Consider the following 14,942-nt stretch of genomic DNA (forward strand, 5'->3'; position numbering starts at 1 on the left):
TCAGCAACAGATAATAATAATAATAATAATACTGGAGCTTTTATAGCGCAAACAGCTACCTCAAAAAAGAGGTGTCCCGGCGCGTTAGCAGCAGGCATTACGCGCATTGAGGTTTAGGTACTGAACCCAAGCCTAGTCAAGCCTAAAGAGCCATGTCTTCAGCGCTTTCCTGAAACAGGTCTCTGAATTAGCTTGGTGGAGGTTCCCAGGAAGGCCATTCCAAATTTTGGCTGTTCTCACTGCGACCGCTCTACCACCCAATCGGGCTTTCGCAAAGCGAGGAGTACAAAGCAAATTTTGAGAATTTGACCTCAAAGATCGATTTTGCTTATAACAGCAGAGTCTTTGTTTAAGATAACCTAGACATTTTCCCTTGAGAGCCCGGTAGGCAAGAGTCATGGCCTTGAACTCGATTCTTTTGGCTTCTGGGAGCTAATGAAGCTCATGTAAGTGCGGAGAGACATGATGCCGAAATGGTATGCGTTTGATCAGTCTTACAGCCACATTCTGTACCATCTGGAGGCGTCTAATCGAATATGTAGGAAGGCCGAGGTATAAGCCATTTGTGTAGTCTAGCCTAGATGTCACTGTGGCATGGACTACGGATTTGCAGCAATCTTCTGGCAGGAAATTTAAAGATTTCCGGAGGTTTCTCAATTTGCTGAAGCAAGTAGCGGAGACCTGCTGAATTTGAGCCGAAAAGGAGAGATCGGCCTCCCATCTCACACCTAGATTTTTTATATCAGTGGCGGGAGAAGGCGGTGGGCCCATTTCTGATGACCACCACAGATCTGGAGCAGGCACTGGGCCCTTTCCAAAGAACAGCACCTCTGTTTTACCCGCATTGAGTTTTAGTTTGTTTTTATTCATCCATAATGCTATGTCTTTCAAACACCCTTTCAAATTCTTGAAAGCATCTATCGTCCGCTATTGAAAAGGGAAAACCAACTGGGTATCGTCAGCGTAGGAGATCGCCTTCACTCCTCAGTTGTCAATCAAAGAAAAAAGCAGAGCCAGGTATAGATTAAAGAGTAGAGGGCATACCGCTCAGCCTTGAGGGACACCACACCAAAGGTGTTTAGGTTTTGATTCAAATGGTTATAAAACGACTCTCTGAGTGCGACCGCACAGATATCATTTCAGCCAGGCCAGCACTTTCCCCTCCAAAGCCTGTGTCTTGTAGTCTCTGAACCAGCATAGCATGATAAACAGTGTTGAATGCTGCAGACAGATCCAGGAGATTAGATTTTTGCTCAGGGAGAGAAGGGTAGCGTGTTTCCGCTTGTCTGGAAAAACGCCGGTTTCAAGGGAAGAGTTCCAAATGTGAGATAGCGCACCAGTAAGAGAAAGAGAAAAAATTCCAAAGTTTAGGGGGAAATGGATCATCTGGGGCCCCTGATCTACATTTTTGAATTTCTGCATGATGCGAAATTGGTTTGAAATTTGTGAACCGAGAAACCTCCGCAACTCACCAATGGAGAATCTGATTTCTCCGTTGCCTCAGGTGCTGAGAAGGAGTCAGCCACTAGCAGCATTGAATTTATTGGCCTTGGACACTGGTTGTACCATATACTAAGGGAGACTTAGAACTAAACTAAAGGTGCCAATTAGGTGTCTCAATTTTACCATGTTTAGAAAGGAGAACACAAGCACATTAACACTGGTTGGCAGGGGAAAAGTGCACAGATGGGTTCAGCAATAGATGGCAAACATTTGGGGGAATACCACGGAAAAGACAATGATTTCCAACAAATATTTATTACAAATTTGACTAACCAGTGAATTGGGCTCATTATAAATATTTTAAATAGTCAAATTATTTAATTTTGTATCCTACTGCTTTGCTATGTAACAGCTAACTCTTCTTCAGTGAAAATAGCTCTTAGGTTTTTTTCACTGTATGGTCCTGTTTAACAATAAACCTTTACATGTCCTACTTTTAAATATCATGCACCCTACCTGATGGGCAGCAAGTCCAACATATTACCATTGGAAGACATTGGATATACTTCATACTGATTTGGTTTATGGAAGGGATTGATGGTATGCACTCCAAAATGACAATCGTGTTTAATACCAAAGGGACATGTGATAAATAGTCCTATTTCACTGGCTTTAGTTTTTGCATACTTACATCATGGAATGCCCAACATGCTTGAGACACAGAGTACTCGCTGCGAGCCACTCGAGCTTGACATAGCATACCGGTAAACATAATGTTGTTTGATTTCCTCATTTAGTGATTTGATATACTTTTATTGGCCAATTTTGTGGAACCTTGCCAGTCAAAACTAAATAGATATTAATTTACGTTTTCCCAAGGAACGGTATATTTTACACGTGGAACAAGTTACTGATTAACCTACACACCAATAATTTATAACAGGCCCTATACAAAGTTAATGAAAAGGAGTAGTAAATGTCCACTAAGCTAATAAAAGCGGGACGGAATTACAAGTGATCATAAGGTATATTTGGTCCTAACAAATATACCAAGTTAACAAGTGTGTTAAACGATAAAACATATTTTAGTGAGGATACTTAATTTTGATGCTATGGCCTTTGTTAATATTTCCTATTCTAATTGGAGCTTTGGAAGAGAATATAGGTAATGTATAAACATTGAAAACATTCCATTTTTTCACAGTTTAGCTTTGCACATGTCCAAAGGATGGGCACTACAACCAATATGTTTCCCCTCCCCTTTCTGTTGGCACCCATAAAGGCAACACAAGGAGAGATTCCTTCATTAGAATGCCATCACTTGATATCCATTGGACACATTACACAATGTAATTTATTCTAACCTTGTATCTGGTCTGATGTTGTCCTTAAGTCACAAGTAACAAGTCAACAAACTGAGCAACATTTGCACTGACACTCTGATTAATATAGATTATGTAATGTATGCATGGGTTTCCACTGCCTCGACACCATTGAGGTTGTCAGAATGAAATGATGATTTACAAAAAAAAGTCACTATGTTGGGACACACAATGTAACATAGGTACATAGTACCTCATTACAGTGGATTTCAATTTTTTTACTTTTTTTTTTTAGCCCTGAGGATGTCATGGGGATATTTTCTATTGAGTGACAAAACAAGTGCTGGCTTTTGAGGCTAAAGAGTTCAACAATTGGACAAAAGAATGAAAAAAAAAAAATAAAGAAGACAACTACTAATCTTTGATTATTATCGATATTATATGTTAGCGTGTGCTGGAGGTTGATATGTACATTGCTATGTTGTCTATGACCACATATTAAGGAGTGGGATGGTTCTCCCTACCTCATTAGCACTACATTTGTTTATTTCATATGGACAAATACATTTCTTGTATATAAGCCGAGAACTGCAGCGGTAGACTGTTAATGCTGCACCTCAAACTCCAGTTGCATCAAAGTAGGTGTCCCGTGCACAATTCTTCCAGCACTTGCCACTGTTAGGTGCCACTGTAAACCAGATCAGAAACTTTTCTACCAATAGGTAGGTGCACCAGGAAAGAAGTCAATGTTCAATCTTCTTCATTTTCTTTATTAATCATAAGTAATATACAAGTTAAAATCAAGTCTACACATTTCATTCCATGTTACAAAGGAACTTCATCAGGTCTGAAAACAATCACATAAAAAACTACCTAAATAGACACATATACACAACATAAATCCACATAACATGATTGAACAAACCAACCAAAAAATTCTGAATTATATTTATACCAACACAAAAATAAGGACGTTAAAATACATTCCAATTTGCATGAATCTAATGGAAGTAGGACTTATCACATGGGTAGGCACAAACAAAAAAGAAAAAAAAACAATTCTCCTATAAATAATATAAACATAAGGATTACAGGTCCTGCAGAAAATAATATGTACAAAAGGAGAGAGAGAGAGAACAACGTCATACATTGACATATATACAGATTGGCTTCCTCACCATAAAAAATGCTTATTGAGATCTTAATTCCTTCTAAACAATAAGCGTACATATGTGAACAAACAGTTTAAATTTAGTAAGGGAACTTATCTGGGCAAAACCGGTCCCACATTACTCCCCATTACGAATACACATTGTTCATAACCAGTTTTTCAAAACCACTATAACAGTAGGAATAGCTAAACTTCCACACTGACCATGGTGGAAGTAAGCTAAGGGATAATAAAATCAAAAATAAGGGCCAAACGGGACATGTACTCAATGCACCATCCAATTTATCAAGAATCACAAAACAGCCACCCAGCCCATAAGAGGCAGCCAGAAAGCAAACCCCACCAGGCATAAGCATTGAGCAAATTCATCAACCAACTGAAAACAGTCTCAAAAAATTACACAGAATTACTATCTACTCATTAAAACCAGCAGACTAAACAGGATCATCCAATACCATGAGGACAAATAATATAGCTTGAAAACATCTCATATCCTAAGAATTCCTAAATACCACATCAAATCTTACTCTTTCCTTTTGTGTATAGCAGTCATAGGGATAGATTAAAGGATAAGAGTACAGTAGAATAATGGATACTCATTTCTCTGCATCCCCAAGATAGCAACCATCACTATAGAAAATAATGGAGTTCATTGTTGATGTGTACAGGCCCCAGCTAGGCCCGCAAGGCACAAGGGTTCGCTCTCCTGTAACGGAATCTATAAGGAAGTTGGCACGGAAACTGCAAAGTACAAAAACAAGGTTTATTAACCCTTAAGGGTGGTCCTACAATCCATACAATACCCTTCAGCATTGCATAGAGTAGCACAAAGAACTTGCGTACACAGTCCCCTTTTATACACACCAGAGGGGCTCATAAGTGGGTGGATACAACATGAGGCCGAAGAACATTAACATTTATGGTCATTCTCGATACTGAATCAATACATAGGCGGAGCCAACACATTTCTTGAGCCCGCGAAACACATGGTCAAGCAAGGCTAATTATAACAGATGTGGTCAAGTCTGGGCATGCGCCAAATGGACAAGAGAGAGCTATTTATAAACTGTTACTAGGCAGATTACAAGAGCAACTAACACAAAGGTCGGACTCTCCTCGTGGCGAACACGTGGCAGCATGACAATACAAAATGGAGTCCAAACTTCGGTCAACATAACGGAGAAAACATGATCTAAAGGGAAAGCATTAATGTCGTCAGTAAATGCTTAATCACATTGCTGCTCTAATTACAACATTGTCAGTGTTGTGGCCATGGGTAGTTGCTCGTAAGAGGCAAATCCATTTAGCTTCTAACTGTGTCAGGGCCAAATCTCTCTCTCTTTCCTATAATGACGTGGTCAATTCCATGAAACACTTGAGGTAGGTAAGACCCTGTTGCACGCTGTTTCCTTACGGATTGGAGTGCGTTGTACCACCCCATCCTTGATATAAAATTTGAGGTCCAAGAAATTTGTCCTTTCCTTATGGTAAGCCATAGTTAGTCTAACATTATATGGATTGTCATTAAGAAAGGAGAAATAGTGTTGGAGCGCTTCCTCTGAACCTGACCAAAGGCAATGATGTCGTCAATGTACCTCCCCCAAAATACTATATATTCAATCCAGGGGGAGGCACTCCTGCTCCAAGCATGCTCCCTCTGAAAGTACCCCATAAAAAGGCAGGCATAGGAGGGAGCAAACCAGCACACTCAGATTGAGCTTAGACTTCTTTCCTGCTGCGCCTTCCTATTAGTAGAAACATACATTTCTTGTGTATTTCTTTGACGCGCCGCCTCCCTATGACTCACCACCCAATTTTCTGGAGATTAATTTGAAAAAGTGAATACCCAAGACCACACAATTTGAGCACATTGGAAGGCTCGATTTATTTTCCAATATTCCTGTCTCCCAATATTATTAATTCAATATTTTGCTCAAAAACCTAAAGAACAAATTGAATAATTGAATGCTTGAATTTTTCTGAGCCACTGTGATTGCTTAGGGCTGCATTTCCTTCCATCGTTTTTCACCCACTGTGACAATCTAGAGAGAGACCAGCCATATGCAAAGCAGCCCAATAGAACAGCCCGACTGAACTGCTGGACTGGGTCCCCTCCAGGTGGTAACACACCTAAGACCGGTCCATCCTACTGAGACCTTTTCAGTGAGGTACAGATGGAGTCCTTGTGGCACTGCGCGACCGGGATTCACACCCAAGAAAAATATTCGAATAGACCATCGTTTACTTTTCACAGATGTATTCATTTCAGTTTTGTGTGGGCAGAATACCTTTTAAATGACAGATTAAATGCTTTTTAAGTTAGTGTTTGAACATATTCTAGCAAGGTTGTATATGGCTGAAGTCACTAATTAGTAGATTTTAAGATAATTCGCTCATAGCAATAAAAGCATATTGTCTGAATCCCGCATATCCACAGAGAAGGCTGGTTATAACATAAAATGTGTATTTCCTTTTTTTTAGCTTCTTCAACTTGGAGTTCCGACTTGGCCAAAGGCCTGGGCTCTGGCCTGCCACTGGGGTCTCTGTTCATCTCTGCTATCATCGCTTTCTCCAAATTAAAAGGTAATCGGCTGCACCCGTGCTATGTGTGTGTGTGTAACAGAGGAACATAGGGGAAGTAAAAGTAGAAATGTGCCCTTTCCTTTCCTCTGCCACTGACATACCATAGCTCATTCACTAGCTTCTGCTCCTCGGGCACCACTCCCTGTTGCACACAGGTGCACTCACTGTATCCGGCACTGATGGGCACACCTACCCTGGCACACTCACTCACACACTGATTCTAACCAAAGACTCTGTTTCTCCCTCACACACTCGCTCGCTGGTTATACAATCCCAGACACCGCTGCATTCAGTCGAGTCGCATAACGCAGGCCCCACGCAGAGTCCCATAAGAAAGACCCTCAAAATATACCTCATCAAATGAAGATGCAAAAATGAAGACCTTAAAAAATATTTACCCACGAACGTGTCGACCTGCATCTTATCCCACCATCAGACACCTGAGGGGAGTGAGGAGAGGACATTTCAGTCAGTCAGTCAGAAAGTCTTTATTCGGTTTAAGTGTAAACCATAAAAGCATACTACAATAAATACAGTTAAAAATACAAAATTCATTATAGAGAATTACTGCACCTAAAAAACACATTGACACAAATAGATTTAACAGGGCAACGTGTCCAGGTAAAAACATTAAAAAGGGTACAGTTCATTTCTTCAAGGAGCGAATTACCACAGTTAAAAAATTCGCAATGTTAAAAGTTTCCCATACATCGTTTAATAACTGAAAATATAAAAGAGCAGGTCTCACTTGAACAAAACCTTTGTTTCTTAATATAGGAAATAAAAAGCGTTTCCTAATATCAATAAAGTGCTCACAAAAGAAGAAAAAGTGTGTCATATCCTGAGTGGAAAAATTATCACAAGAACAAGGGCCAAGGTCCAGGGCCCTTTTCCAACCTTTCTTATCTCCAAACAGGAGATGTAATTGATTAAATCTAAATCTAGTTAGAAGAAAACGGTGATTTGCATTTGTGACAAATCCTAAATATGGTTCCATGGAGGGTGTTGTTTTGCAGAGCTGGTGGGCCCTAACGGTGCCCTTAACCAGCTCATTCCCTTCCCTGTCCATGGTAGAAATGTACATAAATGTTTCTTTACACCATTTAATGTCACCTTTTACCAGGGTCTCTGGGGATTGAAATAATTCAGGTCTGCCAAGCTTAGTAGCCAGGTTCTGAATGTATTTCAGCCAGGGTATACGCAACCCATGATCCAGCAATGTACAATCTCTCAAAATTGTGTGATTCAAGTGTAGATCCGGGTTAAGCCAAATGCTAATCCATTTCAATAGCGGCGCCAGGGCAATACTATCTTCTAGAAAGCCGATTCCAAGTTCCTGGTGGACATTATAGTTAGCTGTTGAGATCGGGACTGAAAGGAGGTTTTTTAAAAACCTATCCTCAACAGTCTGAATGCTTTTGGCATTTTTAATGCCCCAGATCTCAGCTCCATATAAAGCTATAGAGAGACACTTGGCTTTATAAACCTGGATAAGGGCCCTCATTGGTCTGGCACCTAGCTTTCTGGCAAAACCCAGAACACCCACAGTTGCTCTAGAAAAAACAATCTTTTTTGCTGTTATTTGGGTTACCCAAGAATCTTGGTCGTCAAAAAGAACGCCCAAGTAAGGGAAAGAAGACACCCTGGATAATTGGTGACCCCCACATTTAAAGGTTTTAGATTTGGCGGATTTGGGGCCGATAACCACGACATGTGATTTAGCAAAATTAACAGATAAATCCAAAGCCTTCATAAAATCAGCAAATGAGTCGAGCAGTAGCTGGAGGCCCACTCCCGTTCTTGCGACTAGGGCGGCGTCGTCAGCATATAAAAGGGCAGGGATTAAGCATTTCCCTGCACGGGGGATATCGTTACAAGAGGCGATTAGGGTATTGTCTAGTTCGTTTATGTACAATGTAAAAAGAAGAGGTGCCAAAATGCCCCCCTGTCTAACCCCATTTGATATGGGTATATCTTTTGTACAGTTACCCCTTTGGTCATAGCGAACTGTTGCCAATAGCTCTCTATGTAGGTCCGCTAAGAAGTAGACGATGTCTTTGTCTACTCCAAGGGATAGGAGCAGGGACCACAGTTTTGACCTATTAACACGGTCGAAGGCCGATGACAAATCCATGAAGGCAACCAACAAGGTTCCCTTCTTGGCCACCGTGTACTTGCCAATTAATAGTTGTAGATTTAGACATTGGTCTATGGTACCCATCCCTTTTCTGAATCCGTACTGGACCTTAGAGAGTTTTCCCGATTCCTCTAGCCAACCATTCAGTTGGGCAAGGACAACCCTCCCCAGTACTTTCACGGAAGAATCTATAAGGGAGATTGGACGGTAGCAGCTCGGGTCGCCTCTATCACCCGTTTTAAAAATGGGAATGATGACGGATTTCGCCCACGTCGACGGTAGGCCCAGTTGACATGCGTTTGTAAAAACATTAAATAAGATTTTGGACCAGATTTTTATATCTGATTTAAAAAGATCAGCTGGGACTCCATCAGGTCCCGGCGCCTTATTGCTTGTCATTTGCATAATGGCATTTGTGACCTCTAGTTCTGTGAAAGACAGGGTATAACTCTCCAGGTTAAGTGAGGACCCCACCCTCGGGCCATCTCCATCATACACCTGTTTAAAATGGGTAAACCACTTGTCTTCTTGAATACCGCAGTCAAGCTCATTATTACTTTTGCCATTGAAAAAAGGCTTGTTTACGATGGTCCAAAATTTAGCACTGTTTTTGATAACATCAATGGACAGGAGTTCATTCCATGCTTCATCCCTGATTTCATTTTTACGCGTATTCTGAGCCATTTTATAGGCCTTCCTACATAAAGCAATTTCTGCTCTATCTGTTGGGACCGCTTTCAGAGCTCTCATTAACTTCCGTTGGGCTGATGAGCAGCTGTGATCGAACCATTTCTCCCCACTAGTGGGTTTAGCCTTACATACTTTTTTGAGATCACTATTTACTTGACAGCAAATTTTATCATAAGCTGTCAGGACTGCTTCACCACGGATCCCATCTTGCAGACACAAGTGTATTTCATCCCCAACCATTCCCCACAAGTTCTCATTAAAATCCTTTGGGACCACCTGACACCATTTCAGGCGGCGTGTTTGGTCAGTTGGCCTTATGTCCAGAGTTCTGACAGTGGGATTATCAGATTCTCTTTTCTTAAAATCATCAGTCAGGATTAACTGGACAGGATTGTGATCGCTATAGATAGACCAATTTACCTTATATTGACTTACATTATCTACTAAATTAGAGCTAACAAAAATGTAGTCAATGGTGGAACCTAGACCATTTCCTTTGTAGGTTGGGGTGTCATTAATATGAATGACGGGATAAACCAAGGTATTTCCAGCAAGAAGCTCATCTAAAAACATCCCCTGTGGTGTGTGATCGAAGTGTATATTTCCTTGATTTGATGGACCTAAGCTGTCCCATATAAAACATTTGTTAAAACAACAGTGAACATTAAAATCACCAAGCACTATAACCGAATAAGGATTTTTGCTAGTTTCATTATACATTTGCAAAAAATCATATAGACTGACTAAGTGTTCATTTGGCGTACTCTTAGTAAATGAATTATAAAAGTTCACAATAAGCCAATTCCCATTAGAGTTGGATTGGATTTCTACTGCTAGACAATGAGGCGAACCTGACTCCACTTTACTGTATTTGCCCTCAATTGTCAATGAAATGAGAGTTAGAAGTCCGCCTTTTGCCCTCCCCCTGCAAGAGACCACCGCTGGTGACCAAAAAGCAGAAAATCCATCCAACAAGAACGTACTCTCAGTGTCCCAAGTTTCTTGTAATCCAATGATTTCGTGGCCTAATAAACAGTCCCTCCATATAGGATCATGTACTTTGCTGTTAAGGCCAGCTATATTCCAGCTAAGGACACTTGTACCTAAAGGCAGCCGAGGAGCAACAACAATATTATCTACTCTTTCAACGATGACATTCCTTTCTACAGTCATGGCATTTGGGGAGCCCTCTGCACTTGTGCCTAGCACAATTCCACTAGGACCCTGGTCCTCCTCCCGTGTGGAAATTATGCTTTCCCTAGTAGATCTGAAAGTAACCCGATCATGGTGCAGTCAGTCATTAAGATCTAAGTCACTCAGAGCTTGAAAGCGGTTAGATGTGACAAGACCTTGAGAAAACTGACCTTCAGGGTGACGTACTCTGCCCTCCAACGGAACACTAATGGGTAGATTTGTCTGTTGTTTGTAGAAATAACCCAGTGAGCGGAGGGTAATACCCTCAGCAATATGAGGGAGCAAGGTAGCTTTTAGTAAGATGTTATTCACTATGAAAGGATTTCTAAAATTTATTACAACACAGTCCCCCTTTATGGTCTTGCGGGAACGCCCTACCCAGGAGACTCTTCTAGTTGTTATTATCTGATGGGCTAAATGCACAGGAAATTCACAGTGCTTATTTAACCACGAAACTGTTTTATTTTTAAGAGATTCGTGGGTTTCTAAGTTAATTTTTTGGGCAACATCCTTCAAGGGGGGTACGTTTGTTAACACTACAACAAATGGGGCGCAATCAGGTGGTAAATCTGCTTTTGCTCCTCTTGTATGCATACTTCCCATTACATTATTATTCCCTAAACAGCTTTCTAGGGGTAAAATATTGTTCACATTTGTCGTGGGTTCAACAACTAGGGGTTCTACACAGTTTGGAATTACCTTTGAGGACTTCGGGGGATCGGCAGATACAGATAAACCCTCAACTGCACTACACGCTTTCCCAGAGGAATTATTGCTAAGTGCCTAGAGAGTGCGTAAACCTTCAATCTCTACGGATAATTTGTCGATCTTAGTTACTAGGGGTTCAACTATTTTCAAAATTTTTGCCTCCAAAAGACCTACCAAAGAATCTAATTGATAAGAATCTATCTTGGCTGTGGGGTTGTTTGGAGTGGCTAACTCCTTAGTAACCCGATTTGAAGATGCAGAACCCGTCTTTTTGTGAGTGCTTCCTGAACCTCCCTGTTTCAATTGAGCACGTTTACGGGATCTTAGCACTCTTTGAGTAGACAGGTCCGAGGAATCTTCTGAGGCCTCATTAACATCAATTGCTAAATCCCTATTTACTTCTGGCGGTTCTTGTTCAACAGGAACTTGATCGCCCAGGGTTACCGAGTCATTATTCTCATTTGAACTGTTCATGCCATGAGATGGGGAAGAGGATATAGTAACTATGTCATCTAGAAGAGGGCTGGTAGTCGTTGAATTGGACCCCTGGCCTAAGGATTTGCGCCTATCGCTATTGATTTTAGTGACTACTTTGACTAGGTAGTTGTCTAATGTTGACGCAGTCAGGGATTTACTGCTCATTAAAACTTTAGCCATGATAAGCACACCCCTAGGAGATCCTAAAACTTAAATTAAACTATCATACAATATAGTATCACCAACAGATGTGATGGTGCCAATTAGCCAAAAATGAACAAGTTAAAACCAATGCAACACAATCTGTAGTCCAAGGGATAGGCAGGTCACACAAACCAAGTGCTCACTTATAATAATCTTACAAGTTAGTGACGTGGCCCGTCCCGGCCTCAATCGGTCCTCTGAGGGCCACAGAGGGCCCGCCCTTTGCCCGGGCTTAGCCCGGCGCCGCCCGCGCGCGTCCCGCGACGCGGAGGGAGCCTCTCAGCTTTAAGCGCCTCCGGGCGCGCAGGAAAGCGGAAACAGGAGGTGCCGCTAGGGACTCTGGGAGCTGTAGTCCTCCTTCGAAGTGGCCAGCAAGTGCGAGGGAGACCGCAGCGTCTCCGACCCCCTGGAGATGCAGAAATGCACAGCGGAGCGTCCGGGCGTCAGGTGAGTACCTCAGTTGCCCACACAATGCCCCCGCTCCACCGAGGGAGCCTCTCAGCTTTAAGCGCCTCCGGGCGCGCAGGAAAGCGGAAACAGGAGGTGCCGCTAGGGACTCTGGGGGCTGTAGTCCTCCTTCGAAGCGGCCAGCAAGTGCGAGGGAGACCGCAGCGTCTCCGACCCCTTGGAGATGCAGAAATGCACAGCGGAGTGTCCGGGCGTCAGGTGAGTACCTCAGTTGCCCACACAATGCCCCCAAAGTCATTTCCCTCAAGGGTTGAACAGTTTAGGGCAACATCTGCAGGCACCTTGGTGGCCACTTGGAGGAGGGGACTGCTTCCGTACAAACACAGGCCTACTGTACTTTTCCGCAGTCGAGTGTGCAGCTCACACAGGAAGAAACAGTTCTCTCGGAATCTGGTCGGCGGAGAGGACATTTACTACATCGCACAAAAGACTAAAGTGAGTTAATTTTTATAGTTAGATATGTTGGTCATCTTTGCCAACTGCATTTTGAGTATTTTTTGTAATCTATGTTTAGAGCTACTATCAATTCATAGCAAATGGCCAGCAGCTTTTGCTGTGCAGACTCAAACCTCTCAGGGGCCTGAATCTCAGGGTTTTCGGCTTAGTATGTTTGTAGGAGACCAGCACAAGCGTACATTCAGAGGGCGCTCACTACAGTTTGCAGGGAGTCCTCAGATCTACAACACATCCTTGTGTACATCAACATAATGCATCCTTGCTCCATATATAAAAGCACAGAAGGCGTTAATGACAAAAACAGCTTAACCTGCATTCCCTCAAGCCCTGAGTTAATCAAAAGGTAAGTACTTTTTAAAAAATATTTATACATTTCTAACATATAATGAATGGGCAGTGTACAGAGCCAGCCAAAAGAGTGGGGCACACGGGGGCGCATAGCGCATACAGAAGACAATAAGTGCAGACATTATTTTTCATTAAAGCTGTTAATTACGATACAGTGTTACAATCAGGACTATTCCGCAGTGTCATATCAGAGGTGCACAAGTGGCTCCAGATATCTTTTGGCCGTGACGACATCGACAATTCTTCTGCAAATAGCTCCAACTGCCCGTTGCCGTAAACACTCTCCGTAATCCTCTGTTTTAGCAGAAGTGAACCCTTGTTTCCCCAGTTCACAGCCACTCTCGAGTAACAGTGCAGCTGCCACAAAGTGTCTGCGAGCTGGTTGGAGTGGCTGGACATAACCGAGGAGACCAACTTGTGGGGTGTGTGGGACAGTTTCCGACACCATAGTTGTAAGGGCATTCGATATTTTGGCCCAAAAGCGATTGACTGCGAGGCATGGCCAGGCTAAATGTGGAACATCAGCCGGTTCCGCTCCGCAGCTGGAGCAGGCGCAGTTCATATCGGAGCAGCTGCACTGGAGTGTGAGACGCCTGATGGAGGGATTTAAAATGGGTGATGCGGGGACTGCAGTTGTGCGTAAGCACGCCAGTGAGCGCACAGCAGACGCCCCACTCCTCAGCAATCAGGGGCCTGTCTAGCATCGCATTCCATTTGTCAAGAGCCTGCTGGTGCTGGCGTGCCTTTGCCTCAGCATGCCCGTGTAAAGTGTTGTGATAAGATGTGTAAGCGTTGCGCGCTGGTAAGCAGGACCTGCAGCTTGTTTAGAATGGCAAGTTCAGCGGGAAACAACGTGTATAGTTGCTTCAGAGCACCTCGCAGACAGAGATATCTGAAAATCAGGAGAGGGTTTGTGCTCGGCTAGCAGCACATTCCGGGAGTGAGATGAAAGACCCGCCCGGGAACACATCCTCCATGGGTGCAAGGCTGCGGCCCTTAAGGATAGCCAGAGCCCCGCATCTTGTGTGACAGACAAATCAAGGTGGTGCCCAAGGGGAAGTGCTGGTGCATAAATCAGCGTCTCTTTGGCCCAGGCACTCAGAGTGTGCCATGGCTGGGTTGTGCATTTTACTGTGTTGATCTCTGAGTGGGGGACCTTTTTGTGGCAGAATGGAAATGAGAGGGAGAGGGTATGCATCATCCGAGTCAACAGTTAGAGGTGGTACATAATCATGGTGGTGGTGCCAGTAGTGTTCAAAGTGTGCTTGGGCACAAAGATAATATAGATACAAATCTGGGGCCACAAATCCACTCTGTGCATATGAAAGTGTCAGTGCAGCCCACTTTATCCTGGGTTGTTTTCCCGCCCATGTGAGAGTTATCATCTGTGATCTTATAGTTTTGAACTAAGTGTTATAGTAGTGAGATTGGAATATTAACAAAGAGGTATAGAAACCGCTGCAGGATTATCAGTTTTAGAAGCCCAATTCTGTCTGCCAATGACTGTGCGAGTTTGATCCATCTAGTGACTTGTTCCTCTATTTGGGCTATTGCTCTGCCATAATTCTCCCATATAACAAATCCGGTTCCCTGTGGACCCAAATTCCTAAATATTTGATGGGGTCATCACTCCATTCGAATGGGAAAACAAGAGGGAACTGTTGGGTGTGCGGTTTAAGGGCAGGATAACCAATTGTGACCAATTTATACCAATTTATACTTAACCCTGTATAATGCGCAA

The 14,942-nt window shown here is 42.8% G+C and overlaps 1 protein-coding gene across 2 annotated transcripts in view; it reads left to right on the top strand.

The window, feature by feature from the left end:
- Window positions 1-14,942, top strand: part of LOC146839638 (uncharacterized) — a 524,113-nt gene that overhangs the window by 342,325 nt on the left and 166,846 nt on the right. For both annotated transcript variants that reach the window (XM_085650373.1, XM_085650374.1), the window contains one exon: window positions 6,418-6,519. In XM_085650373.1, coding sequence (XP_085506499.1) covers window positions 6,418-6,519 — 102 coding nt within the window. The remainder of the gene's footprint in view (window positions 1-6,417; window positions 6,520-14,942) is intronic.

This window comes from Triturus cristatus, chromosome 4_1 (assembly GCF_964204655.1).
Source record: "Triturus cristatus chromosome 4_1, aTriCri1.1, whole genome shotgun sequence".
In the NCBI taxonomy this organism is placed as follows: domain Eukaryota; kingdom Metazoa; phylum Chordata; class Amphibia; order Caudata; family Salamandridae; genus Triturus; species Triturus cristatus.